The sequence below is a fragment of the Pantherophis guttatus genome, chromosome 2 (genome assembly GCF_059756535.1).
Source record: "Pantherophis guttatus breed Tessera chromosome 2, ASM5975653v1, whole genome shotgun sequence".
Lineage (NCBI taxonomy): Eukaryota > Metazoa > Chordata > Lepidosauria > Squamata > Colubridae > Pantherophis > Pantherophis guttatus.
In genome coordinates, this window is record NC_142064.1 from 200,192,715 (window position 1) to 200,206,906 (window position 14,192).

General features: G+C 38.4%; 1 protein-coding gene across 2 annotated transcripts in view; it reads right to left on the minus strand.

Moving 5' to 3' along the window:
• Positions 1 to 3,300: 3,300 nt before the first annotated feature.
• LOC117654956 (LON peptidase N-terminal domain and RING finger protein 1-like) overlaps positions 3,301 to 14,192 on the minus strand; it is a 30,617-nt gene continuing 19,725 nt past the window's right edge. For both annotated transcript variants that reach the window (XM_087887522.1, XM_034401957.3), the window contains exons 11-12: positions 12,917 to 13,063; positions 3,301 to 5,769 (exon numbers count right to left, since the gene is read on the minus strand). In XM_087887522.1, coding sequence (XP_087743648.1) covers positions 5,605 to 5,769; positions 12,917 to 13,063 — 312 coding nt within the window. In that variant the 3' untranslated portion in view covers positions 3,301 to 5,604. The remainder of the gene's footprint in view (positions 5,770 to 12,916; positions 13,064 to 14,192) is intronic.

Below are 14,192 nucleotides of genomic sequence, written 5' to 3' on the forward strand. Positions count from 1 at the left end.
TTTATTGTTCTTATTGTCAGGAATTTTCTCCTTAATTCTAAGTTGGATCTCTCCTTGATAAGTTTTTGTCTTTTACTTTTTATCCTGTCTTCAGGTGTGTTAGAGAATATGTTGACCCCACTTCTTTGTGAGAGTCCCTTAGATAAGATTGCTATCATAAGCCTTCTTTTCACTAGACTAGACAAACCCGATTTCTGCAGCCATTCTTCACGTTTTAGCCCCCTAATCATCTGTGTTGCTCTTTTTGGTACACTTTCTATAGCCCCAACATCTTTTTTATAACGTGGTGACCAATGCAGTATTCTTACCAAAGCGGTATAAAGCAGTACTAACTTTATTTATTTATTTATTTATTTATTTATTTATTTATTTATTTATTTATTTATTTATTATTTATTTATTTAATCTAATTTTTATACCGCCCTTCTCCTGAAGGACTCAGGGCAGTGCACAGCCAAGAAATAAAACAAACACACATATAAAATTAAAAGCAATTTAAAAAACATATTAAATAATTTGGCCCCAATATCATTAAAAAACTAAAACAACCCATTAAAATTAATGTTTAGGCCAGCCCAGGTTGTTGGAACAATAACGTCTTGAGGGCACGGTGAAAGGTGCGTAGGTCAGGGATCATACGTATTTCCAGGGGCAATTCATTCCAGAGGGCAAGTGCCCCCACAGAGAAGGCTCTCCCCCTGGGGATCGCCAGTTGACATTGTTTGACCGACGGCACCCTGAGGAGTCCCTCTCTGTGGGAGGGTACTGGCCATTGGGAGGCTATCGGTAGCAGAAGGCGATCTCATAAGTATCCAGGTCCTAAGCCATGGAGCACTCTAAAGATGGTAACCAACACCTTGAATCGCACCCAGAAGACCACCAGAAGCCAGTGCAGCTCGCGCAGGAGAGGTTTTACATGGGAGCGCCGTGTCGCTCCCATAATCACCCACGCAGCCGCATTCTGGACCAGTTGGAGCCTCTGGGTGCTCTTCAAAGGGAGCCCCATGTAGAGAGCATTACAGTAGTCCAGACTACTGGACTACTGGACTATTTCATGTGGTCTTGATTCTATGCCTCTGTTTATGTAGCTTAGGGCTAAATTGGCTTTTTTGACAACTGCTCTAATTTTTTTACTTTTCAAAATTCTTATGTTTTAAAACTAAGCAAGGCCAGGAAGTCTGTGGAATAAACAAAACAACCAAGGTTTGCTTATTTGCCTATGCAATTCAAGTAATACCAATTACTAAAACTTACTAATTTTTAAAATTTAAAATTAAACTCCTCAAATCACCTTGGCCATCAAGCAACACCAAAGCAAAATTTGTGTGTTATCAGTAGGGTTTTTCTCCGCCCCCTAAATTCTATTTCAACAGTACATGTTACAAGGATAAGTATTTTCCTAAATTTGGTATATATTTACACAAATAATTGCCCCCCCCAACACTCCATTTACTGAGGAAGCCAGAATTTTCTGGATCCAGGATTCCAGAGACATATATTGTCCAAGGAGCTATAAAATTTGAATGGTTAAGAGATTGCATTCATCATCATTGTGCTACATTCGCAGGTACCAATGTTTCAGCCCAGGCAAACAAGGGTATTTAATTCCAACTAGTATTTTATTTCATAACACATGAAGAAGCGCAAATTGCAAACATGCAATTTTGCTCCACCCCTTCAACATCATTTTATATCTTTAAGTTAGAGAAGCTTCTTATTCTGAGGAGGCACACTTTACAAAAGAATGAGTTCAACACAGCTGGCTTATAAAGATGACATTTGGAAGCAAGCAGAGAAATAAGCAGCTGGTGGTAACATGACAAAATAGCCCAAAGGGCTATTAAATCTCTATTATGTCCTATAAATATCAGATGCCTTTTATTATTACTTTCCCTAAATAAGGACTTAAGGGTAAGATATAAAGGTTGAAAGAAACTAAGCCTAAATTTCATTCAACATTTATAATCTATCCCAACGGTTCCAAATAAATATAGAAAAATGAAAAATGGGGAAAAGTATATGGACAAAATGCCCCTATTTGACAGTTGAATTCCTCTTCCCTTGTAGTACACAGAAGAACAGCAAGGTAATTTAAGGCAAGCAAAAGACCTTAATGGGAGAAATTATATTGTTTCCATTCCTACCTCCCAACTTTACATTTTTTTTAAAAAAAAAACGTGAAACAATATACATTTTTCCTCCCTATGTCAGTTCGATTGCTCCTTTCTATTTGTGCCAAGATGCTTTTATTTTGCTGCAGCTGAAGGTCAACTGGATACTCCGCAGAGGAAGGGCCATTTCTCCAATTGAACCAATCCTTAGCATTAGTTCTAATAGCTTTTAAAGCTTTCTTCTTATCCTGTTACTACAGTATAATCAGTGAAACAATTGTCTTGTTAACTCAGTTGGTTTGACACCCCAAAGAAAACTGCTCTTTTTAAAAGCTTTTGGTTTTTCCAAGCTTTCCCCATTTCCATTTATTTATCCGTTCTCATTCCACCATTTCATTAATTTGTCATTTGAAGTAAAAAAAAAAAACCCTTCTCACTCAGCAATTAAGTAGCCAAATTAACCTACAAGGCCAAGGCCAGAGGTTGGAGTGAAAGCCTTCCTCCTTTTATGTTTTAAGATGTTTGTGTGTGCGTGTGTGTGTGTGTGTATTATTATCCCAAAGCAATTCACTACAGAATGAGGGTCTCTTCATTGAAGGTTATTGGTCACCATACTGGCCATTGTGGATTGGTAAATAAATGTTTTCAACTTCTGTCAGCTCACTCAGGACTGGCCCAAAGACACTGACACAGTTTTTATACCTAAAGAAGGATTAAACCTGGCTCTCCTCTGTCCAAGTCCAGCTTTTTAACTATCTCTCCAAGATATATTTTTAATATCTCTCTTTCAGGGGAAGGTTTCAAAACCAGTCAGTACCAGTTTGCTCATGGATGCATGGGCGCTCACACTTGCCCAACGCTTCTTTGCATGTGCAGAAGCATCCGGGAAGATGGGCGGAGCCTCCCGCCACCGCCGGTACCAGTTTGCCCGATCTGGGGCAAACCAGTAGCAACCCACCACTGATCTCTTTAAAACGATCCACCCAGAGAAAGGGAAATGACTGGCCATCGTTTACCTGATACGGAAAGGTGGAAGGGCACAAGAGGAATTGTCCAATGGGAAGACATGATAACCTATAGTCCAGATTGAATACTTTGCAATTTGTTGACAAAGTATCTGAGTCTGGACAGAATTTTCTTAAACCACTGAACAGTCAAACCAGCAGAAGCACAAGATAAGAGCATCTTAAATAATAAGGTAATTTAATTTAATTTAATTCTTTTTGACAAGCCAATTTTAAATTATGTAAATACATTGTTATAAGGAGTACAAATTTAAATACAACTAAAAGCAAACACAGCTATATATCACAGCAGGTTTAAAATCTGCCAAAAAAGAATAGTTAGTCCTCAATTTAGAACTATTTATTATTGTTTATTTATTGGTTCGATTTATATGTCGCCCTTCTCTGGAGACTCAGGGCAGCTTACAATGCATTAAGCAATAGGCTTCATACTTTTGTATATACCTGCTTAGTAGGGCTTTCGGCCCTCCCTAAGCAGTGTTCTTTTTTATACAAAATCAGCTTATTGCCCCCACAATCCGGGTCCTCATTTTACCTACCTCGAAAGGATGGAAGGCTGAGTCAACCTTGAGCCTGGTGAGATTTGAACTTGCAGTAATTGCAGGCAGCTGGTGCTACTTAACAGCACTTTAGTCCACTGCGCCACCAAGGCTATTCCTTTAGCAATCATCTGAAGTTACAACTGTACTGAAAAAAGTGGTTTATAGCTGATCCTTACATTATAACCATTAGTTTCCCCAGTCTTATGATTGTAATTTGGGTGCTGGAGAGCCGGCATTTATTTATCAGGTCATATGATCAGCACTTGCACCTCTCCCAATCAGCTTCTGGTAAGCAAAGTCAGTGGAGGAAGCTGGATACTTTTAACAATTGCTGCAAAAAGGTCATAAAATTGGGTAATTTTATGACCACATCACTTAGCAAGAGAAGTTCCAGTCCCAATTATGGTCATAAATCAAGGGCTACCTATATTATATTGTACTGTGCTGTTCATTCTCAGAATCCATATTCTTCAGGCTGGAGCACAAAAATATTTTATCTAAAAATAATTCTAATCTTTGGCAAATTTTACAAACCAATCGGTTTAGCAGCTGTTGTTTTAAAAATCCCATGACTTCTTAAACATTAACAAATGATTGATCTTTCATGAACTATTCAGATATTCCCTATACTAAACCTAGGTGTACATGGTCAGTTCATATTATATACATGTATGTCAAACTTTTTATATTCATGGTAATTTGTCTAACAGCATGTACAATTATGCAGCAGATTTGTTCAGCTGAATACTCTGTCATTTTAGCGTTTTGAAACCTAGATTAATTCCTGAATTATACATTTTAGGTCGTAGTTAGTCCTCTAGCTATTCACTTCATCCCCATGAGAATTGTCTAAAATTTCATTTTCATTTTCAGGTTTCCCTTTAGGCATTTTCTATAAATTAAATCTTTAAAACGGTCTACTTCAGACTGGTGGGAAAGTATAGCTCTCCAAATGGTAAGAAATCATTGTACTTGCCGAACATCTGGATAACTACACATTATCTATCCCAATCTAACTTTTATATCTTTCTTATCATATAGAAGTATTCTAATCTACCTTCTTCAGCAGCATACGTCATTGTATCTGATCCCTTTTGGAATTCTTCATTAAATAGCAATCAGAATAAAATGCAGGAAAGAAAATCAGCCCTTTTGTCATGTTCCTCATTTCTGAGTTGGCTTTTACCCTACAATCAATAGCAGTGAGTTACTTAAGTTGGAAAGAAAGAACATCATACATTATGAAGAATATGTTGAAGAGTCCCATGCAAACATCAACATGTGATATAAGGCAAATTTCCTCAAGAAGTCCCAGCATTTGTAGTTTTATTTCCTATTCTCATGGTGTAAGGTGCTTAGAAATATGTTCACCTGAATACAATTCACATCTTACTACTGAACCTTTTAGCCCTGTCAGTCCAAAACCCATTCAAAAAATCTTGCTACTACTACATACCATTGTAGCAAATTTGCTACAACTGCAGACCAGTTTCAGAGTCCTCATTCAAGGACTATATCCGAAGTCAGTTTTACAATAACAAAATAATCACAATAAAGGACATAAAGACGTTAAGGCTTTGATCACCCTAACTTGGCATCCACTTGATGTGCTGGGATCACAACTTGTAGAATTTCCCAGTCAACCATGCTGGCTAGAAGTTCTAGGAATTGCAGTCCCAGGACCTCTGGAGGGCACCAGATTGGCATTGTGAGGAGCAACGATATAGAGCACTTGTGAGCAATCTCAAATCCTCTCTTTGACTGGAGAAGAATTATGAAGAGCTGGTCTATTTGCCGGTTCATTCCTCTATGGTTGTCAGTTCTGTTTTTTTGCCAAACCATCTTCAGTTTGTCATTTGTTCCCTGGAAGTGCCCACTTCCCTGCCTTCTATGTTATCTAAAACGTCCGTGTGGCAAGTCTGAGTATTAGTTGCTGTAGTCACGACTTTCCAGAATGATGTTCAGAATATGCTTTAGTTGGGTGAGGCGTGCCTTCAGGGAGGTTTCAGAAAAAATGGTCAACTTGTGGGTCAGGTCAAGGGGCAAGACTGATATAAGCCACCAACACCAAACTGGTCCATCTGGCGATGCCTAGTGAGAAGATAACAGAAAATACATCAATTCATTTTGCAGAACAAATAAATCAGGAGCTACTTGAGTGGAACAATCTTGATGACATCAACATTCATCGTGGAAGTGTGACAGGAAAATTTCTTCATCATCTGAAGACTTAATTCTTGTCACTATCTAGTGAGCATGTGATCAAATCTTTTCAATATAATAAAAATCATTTTTTAAAAACTCCTACAAGGAAGACTAAGGAGTAGGAGCAAAACAATGCCCCAAATGTTACACTTTATAGATGTTGTGTGACAGTATATATTTAATGATACAATGTAAATTAAGTGCCAAAGCAACTACTGTACTAGTGCATTTATATCAGCTGCATTCATAAACCATGCTTAATCGAGTTAGTTCAAAATCCAGTGTCTGAATGCACATCATAAGTTTGGTTTTGGGTTTTTTTTAACAAACTGGTTGAGCAAATCTGGTCTGTTTGCCTGATTTGTGGCTTAATCCATTTTGTGAACCCAGAAAATGGATTCTGTCTTTGATCTTTCATTCTGATCATAGAAATATGTCACGTATGGGAGTGTCTCATTTTCCCTCATTATCATAAGACAGATCACTATGATCTTAAGATCAAGATCTCAATTAAGGCCTCTGGAACTGTTGGGATGATCCTGCCCTAAAAGCTATTGAATCCAGCTGGTGATATATGCAGCTGAAAAGGTTTTTTTTTTTTGCCTGCACATCGTGCATCTGCAAGATAGTCACCTATTAAGTTGCTTTGGGTGTACGAGACCCTCTGGCACCTTGTCTCAAAGGTTGATTACAGGATTCTGATGCTCATTGTGATTCTTTTACTGTTTTTTTTTAAAATTTTGCATATTTGAGGTACTCTTGATGACCCCACAGATGCAGAATTAGTATGGGGCTGCTTGATAGCTTCTTTTCTAGATGCATTTCAATTCATGACACAGGGCATGAATCCAGGACTTGCTGGAATGATTTGGTGTAAAGGTTAAGGTGCTGGACCGGAAACCAGAATGTCACAAATTCTAGTCCTCCCTTAGGCACGGTAGCTGGTAACTCTGGGACAGTCATTCTCTCAACCCAAACAATCCACAAGGTTGTTATAGGGAAAACAGCAGGGAACATTAGCTATTCTATTGGGAGTTGCACAAAATAAAGATATATCAACCACTTGTCCTTGAATCCTTGCTCAAATTGTTTTGTAGCTTATAGTCAGGAATTATTAGATCATTATAAATGTCTGCCAGGAGGAGAAAGCAGCAGTGATTAGACTACTTGTATCTTTTGGCGATTACCAATTATAGGTTAATCTCTAAAGTGACTGAGAATGCAGATTAATGCTGACTTATTAGCCTACTAGTTAAGCAGCTTCTTTAGACAGATATGTGATACTATTGGTTCTTCTTGATCTCCCAGATAAACCAGTTAGGAAACACAAATAGACAAACTAATTCTACTTTAAGGCTTATATGGTTCCATTAACAGATTCTTGCATGTCTAAAAGTACAAACTTCCTGCCAACACTTTTAACTGCTTAACCATTGGAAACAGTCCTTTCTAAGTTTCTTTCTCTTGACAGTTAAGTCACTGGGGGCTCCTGCCTCTCTTGTCTGATTGTTTCCTAGCAAGCATGTCTTTTTCCTGAAGGTCATATACACGTTCCATTATACCCAGGAACTTTCAATACATTGATCAATTTTAGATTGCCTAGGAAAGCTGAGAATTGTTGTAGCCCACCAGCTGCCAGCTGAGCTGGCAGCAGACTCGGACGATGAGGAGGTTGGGGAGGAACTTGGGCCAGCTCTGGAGTCTGGGGAAGGCTCTGATGGATTCTCTGCATCGGATGCAGAGATAGAGCCAAGGCCATCCGACATTTCCCAGCCACCGGAGAGGCAGCTGCCTTTGGAGGCTGAGATAAGTGGGGAGGAAGATCAGCTGGGGCCTGTTCCAGATGCACATATGCACAGAGATGTTAGGAGAGGAGAACAACTGAGGACAAGGAGTTGACTTGGGAAGCAGGGCACACGTGGACTCTGAATGACCACTCCCTGACTGGGGAATAAATAGAAGGAAAGGGGAGTGGTGGTCATAGGAGACAACAGTTCAGATTTCTGAAGATTTGGCTTGTTTTGTGCCTCAACGACAGCTTGCCAGAACTTAAATTTGCAGCTTTGCGGCAATTATCGCAAGGAACTGATAAGGTCTGTTACTGCAGTTAACTCTTTGAAGGACTATTGCCTGGACTTTTCTGTGTGTGAATGCCATTAATTCACAGGAGATAAATAAAGAGAGTTTTTTCGTGACAAGGAGTCTGTTTCTTGTTTCTGCTAAGGCTGGGTCAGAATAGGAATAAAAAGCACTGCTTGACATGGGCTTCCATCGGGTTGATCTCAAATGGTGTTCCTTAAAGATGCTTGAATTGCTCCTAGAAATGGAGTTGTTGCAAGGTGTCTGTGAGTGCTCTATTTTGTTTATTTTCAGTATCTACATGAATATCACGAAGTATGGAGTTAGTCCTCTGTGTGTTTGGTGAGATCTAAATCTATTTCTTTAAAGCTGAAGAGACTGACCATCAAATAATGTTTGAAGATGCTCAGTGTCAAAGGTCACAGTTTCAGAGAGGTGGAAGACAGTTCCATTCAGAAGTGGTCTGAATGGAATCATATTCTAAATGAGAATATATGTGGGAATACTGCTGAATCCAAACTGTCTCTGTTTTCCTAAAATGAAGCCATGATCAAAAGTATCCTTTATCAATTTGATACATCAATTCCATAATTTCCTAGAAGAAAATGACTATGCAACTCTGGTACGCATTGTAATAGCCTCCAAATTTGATTATTATAATATTTATTATAATAGATGGGTTGCCTTTGTGTCCAGTCTGGAAAAAAATTAAAGAGTTAAAAATATAGGCCATATTAATTTATCCTAGCACATTTCAATGGTTCTCATTCTGAGCACTAATTTTTGATAGCCTAAATTCAGATTATCTGAAGGTATACTTTTTTTACGTATTTAGGATCCTCATGGTAAAAGTAATTAGAGGAAATGTGACTATTGTTGCCATAAACAAGAAGAATGCCCAGAATGTTGGAATATTCCAATTATTTGTTAAAACCCTAATTGGCTTGCAAATTTTCTTTAAAAAGATACTAAGCAAGCCTCTTAAAATAGCCCTTAGCTGATTAGTCTAATTACAGCTTTGTTTTTTTAAAATAATTCTGGTTTAATTCAGATTTTGATTTTATGTCTTATTTAAAAGACTGAGACTTTGGAAAACAATAATACAGCCTTAGTTAAGGAATAATAAATTGAAATAATCAAGTGGGGGATACCATAGATGCTTTAGAAGGAACATTTTTAGGTGGTGAAACCGCAAGTAATTAGGAATGAAAAGTAATGAGACTTGATTCAGTTTTTTACAGACAGGAAATCAAACACTTGAGGAAAATGTACTTCTAAACAGGAATAGATACGTGACTTGCCATTACTTTCTATCAGTGTTTTTCAGCTTCTCAGTCCAGTTACAGCCCTGGAATTTTACAGAGTGAAATTAGTTTAGTTTGAAGGAGAGGTCATCTCACCTAAAACCATTTCTCCATGTAAATCATGTCTCATAGATAATCATCTAGCCTCTCTAAAGACTTCTGATGAAGAAGCACTCAAACTTTCATATGGCAGTCAAGAAGTCCCTCCTAATATCTAGCTTGATACCTAGCCTACAACTGTCTTGTAGTTTAATGTTGTTCTGGTCCTGTCCCCTGCAGTGAATATGTCTATCCCTCAAGGACAAGCGAGGAGCAACACCAAGCTCAGTGCTGCCATCTTCATCAAAGGACCCTTCCCAGGCAATGCAAGGTTACTTGGGTGATGACTGTAAGAAGCTTTTGCCATGGCACTTCTGTGTAAGATACTTGATACATGGCTGAGATTTATTTTGTATTCTTTTTAGGCCAAACTCAGTACTGTTCTCCAGTTGTTCAGGCATTTTGCTCCATATTATAAGTTGCTTTAATTTAACCTTATGGCTCTATAGTTGTTGCCAACTTTATGGCTATCCATTCTGTGTGCCTCATTTCTTTTTATGGGTTATTAATATAATATTCTTAAACATAATGCCATTCTAAGAATTTTATAGCAATGGCAATTCCTTAAATTATTCATGCAACTAATAAATGATATGGTGTAATATTAATACAGCATACTAATATCTTAAATTAATATTGCTAATGTAATAGTAACTTAATACTGAAATATTTAGAATAGTCACCGTGGCAAACTTGTACAAAGTAGTCCTCTCTAGTCTTTAAAACAAGAGCCCAAACTTCCTATTTTAAAAAGCCCAAAAGAAGCAATCTTTTTTTTAGAGCTGTTAAGTCTCACTTATTATTTGAGGAGAAAGTTTGCAGATTCCAGCAACTGGAGATCATAATTCCTTTAATTAATTTATTTAAACAGGAAAGTGAGATTAATAGGTTAATTAATTCTAAACTAAATTTACTTTGCCACTGAACTTTGTTTATTATTACACGGCTGGAGAACTATGATTTTCAGGTACAAAGTTCTCATAAGGCCATCTAACTGCTTGTAGAAAGAAAAACATACATGGATAGTTATGATAATGCAGTATCTCTAATATTATTTACTTGGGAAGGCAGCATTTCTAAGACATGAATGGTTTGAACCTTATGGTAATCTAATATTATGGACTTCATTTAAAGGGCATTACCTAGTCAAACAACTAAAAATACATTTTTAAAAATTGTATGAACATATAAAATGCAAAATTTTAAACTGCTAACTTATTTTGTTAAGGCTGCTGCAAATTCTTATCTGATTTTGGCTGATCTTGAAAAAAAATATGTAATGATAGATCTACATAGTGTTTCGATGGGATACTACTGGAAATCCCAGGGCAATCAACAACACATCCCAGAAGATAATAGCAAATGACTCCCATTCCTGCCAGGAACACTTCATGGATTCCATAGGTCCATATCAGGGGTGAAATGCTCCCAGTTCGGACCGGATCGCCCGATCCAGTAGTGAAGGTGGCAGGTGGTTCGGAAAACCGGTAGCAAAAATCCCTGCCCCGCCCCCATGCCCAGCTGAGCCGTGCGATCATCAGAGGCTTTTTTATATATTTTTAAAAGCATTTTTTCTACAACCTCTTCGGCAGAAAAAATGCTTTTAAAAGTAAAAAAAAAAAGCCTCTGACGATCCCAGCTGAGTTGCCTGATTGTTAGAAGCTTTTAAAAGAATTTTTTTTTATAACCTCTTCAGCCGAAGAGATTGGAGAAAAAAATGTTTTTAAAAGAAAAAAAGCCTTTGACGATCAGGCAACTCAGCTGGGATCGTCAGAGGCTTTTAAAAGCATTTTTTAAAACGACCTCTTTGGCTGAAGAGGTTGTAGAAAAAATGCTTTTAAAAGTAAAAAAAAAAAAAAGTTGGCCACGCCCATTCAGTCACATTACCCCCCACCAAGCCATGCCCACAGAACCAGTAGTAACAAATTTTACATTTCACCACTGGTCCATATAATCATCGGACATTGAGTTTGATTGCAGGGAATTATTGTTTTAACTCATTCAAGTTATACTGTACAGAAGGCAGATGAATGCATTTACATACGTGAACCTAGATCTGAAATTCAAGACAATTTAGTTCCTGGAAAATAATTAAAAGTTGGCTTCTATGACATCTATTAAGAAATGTAGGATTAAGATTCTAGAAAGGACAAATGAAGGACAAGTTACAAATGGCTGCACAGCATTTATTTATGTGTTATGATATGCTTATTCTTTTGTTAAAAAAATAAGAGTGTGAACACAAGATCTCTACATGGGGCTCCCCTTGAGGACCATCCGGAGGCTCCAACTGGTGCAGAGTGCGGCCGCGTGGGTGGTTATGGGAGCGACGTGGCGTTCCCATGTAACACCTCTCCTGCGCGAGCTGCACTGGCTCCCGGTGGACTTCCGGGTGCGCTTCAAGGTTTTGGTTACCACCTTTAGAGCGCTCCATGGCTTAGGACCTGGTTATTTACGGGACCGCCTGCTGCCACCAATAGCCTCCCACCGGCCAGTACGCTCTCATAGAGAGGGGCTCCTCCGGGTGCCGTCGGCCAAACAGTGTCGACTGGCAGCTCCTAGGGGGAGAGCCTTCTCTGTGGGAGCACCTGCTATCTGGAATGAGCTCCCCCGGAGATACGGAGGATCCCGGATCTACGCACCTTTTGCCGCGCTCTCAAGACTTTCCTATTTCAACAGGCCAGCCTGGCCTAACTTTTTCTTTTCCTTTTTAATTCTAATGATGAATTTTAAATTTGTCTTAAAAACATTGGGGTTGTTTAAATTGTCATGGGCCAAATTATTTAATCAGATTTTATATTGTTTTTAAATTTTGTAATTTATGTATTTTATCTGGCTGTTCACCGCCTTGAGTCCTGCGGGAATAGGGCGGTATATAAATCTAATAAAATAATAATTTAAAAAATAATTTAAAAACTCTGAATGTGCCATGGAAAGCCACCAAATATGACATGGCGCATGTATTTAAGAAACAGTCTATCTATCCAACTACTAGTCAACACCAACTTAATGGCACATAATCAACTAATGGCCAACAAGTCTTAACTGTGGGCACCTAATTTATCTAATTTATCAAAATATAGAATCCATTCCAGCACAGCAGTGGTGGGTTGATACCAGTTCGCCCCGGATCAAACCAGTAGCAGCAGCAGCAGCGGGAGGCTCTGCCCACCCACCCGGACGCTTCTGCACATGTGCAGAAGTAGCGCACAGTAGCGCACAGCGCACAAGCATGAAGTGAACCAGTAATGTCAGGTTTTGAAACCCACCCCTGGAGCACAGGAGTTGCAACCCTCCAAAGACTGGGATTCTTCTACATTCTCCAAATTATTCTCTTTTATTTTATGTACACTGAGAGCATATGCACCAAGACAAATTCCTTGTGTGTCCAATCACACTTGGCCAATAAAGAATTCTATTCTATTCTATTCTATTAGAATGGAATCTGAGTATTTTTATTGTTATACTAAATGACAGTCATATATCCCTTTTATCAGATCTCATTCCCCTGCAGATTATTTTATATTCCTGGAGAGAACAAGTCTCAATACCTGTATGTCTTCCTCTTTTTCTGGAAGTGGTCCATGTTGCATCACAAGCTGTCTGAAAGTCCTGCCCCCATGTTCATAAAATCTCTGGGTTAGCTCATAGGTACAATCATGCAAATTCTGGAGCTCAGTCTGTTCTTCTCCTTCCATCTAGATCACAAGGTCAGAAGTTGAAAACAAGCAAAGTGAAGCATATTGAAAGTAAAAATGAAAGAATTTGTTGAGCTCAAAAGAGAGTGTGAGAGAAAATGTAACTACTAAGTAGAACTCAGATGTGGTTGCCATATAATAGGGATATGTAAAATATTGCATGCTTGAAAAACCTGGTTTTGAGAGGTCTGTGCCAAAACTGAAACATGTGCCTGGATGTTTTGCTCCACACACACAATGAAATGTGCTAATCTGTGCAGAATTGGTTTGGGGTGGGAGATAAGAGAAGGAAATGCTCTTGTGGAAACTCCTCAGCCTAGTGGGAAAGGAAGGTGCTGGGACAATAGGGACAGGTCAGATGCTGGGACCTTCTTTCCTACTACTGAAGTCATTGCAAAAAGGAACAGATACTAGTCGTTTTTATTGGCAATAGTGACATCTGAGAGAGGGATGGGATGGGATGGGATAGAAGGCAAATTATGGGACAGGCAGGCTGGTGCACAGGCCATTAAGAGGAGCAAGAGGAGGAGATAGGAAGATGCATTTCAGTTACCAAGGTTTTTTTTAAAGAAAAGAGAGTCTTCTTAAGAAAGACACGAACTCATTTGAGAGCTGCCAGAAGAACAGTCTCACTTACTAAAAGAAGCAAGGTGAATAGAAGCTATGTATTAGTACATTATCAAAGAAAGTTCCAGCTTGGCAGGTGACTATTTTAACCAATGAATTAAATAATTAATGCTGTGTTTGGGTGGGATGCAGTGATTATCCTGGCTTTGCTGCAATATTCTAAGAACAGAAAAGACATTTAAAAAGTGATTTTCCTTCTTTCTAACCGTGGAACAGCTGTTGACCCATAAATTGAAAGCGCAGACCCATAAATCAATATGATAGGTTTTTCTACTTGTTTTATACATTTATTGTACCAAACTATCCATGAAAAAAAAATGGCAGAGGGTCAAATTGAATATTCTATCTCCAATTGTTACCATCTGCCCTATAAGATTCAACAGAGTAAGCATGGTTCAAGCAATTATTTTGTAGCTCAGCTGTGTTAAATTTATTCATTTTAATATCTGTTTACTTATTACCACCTTGAATGCTATCTTTTGGTGCAAAAGTGAAATATAAA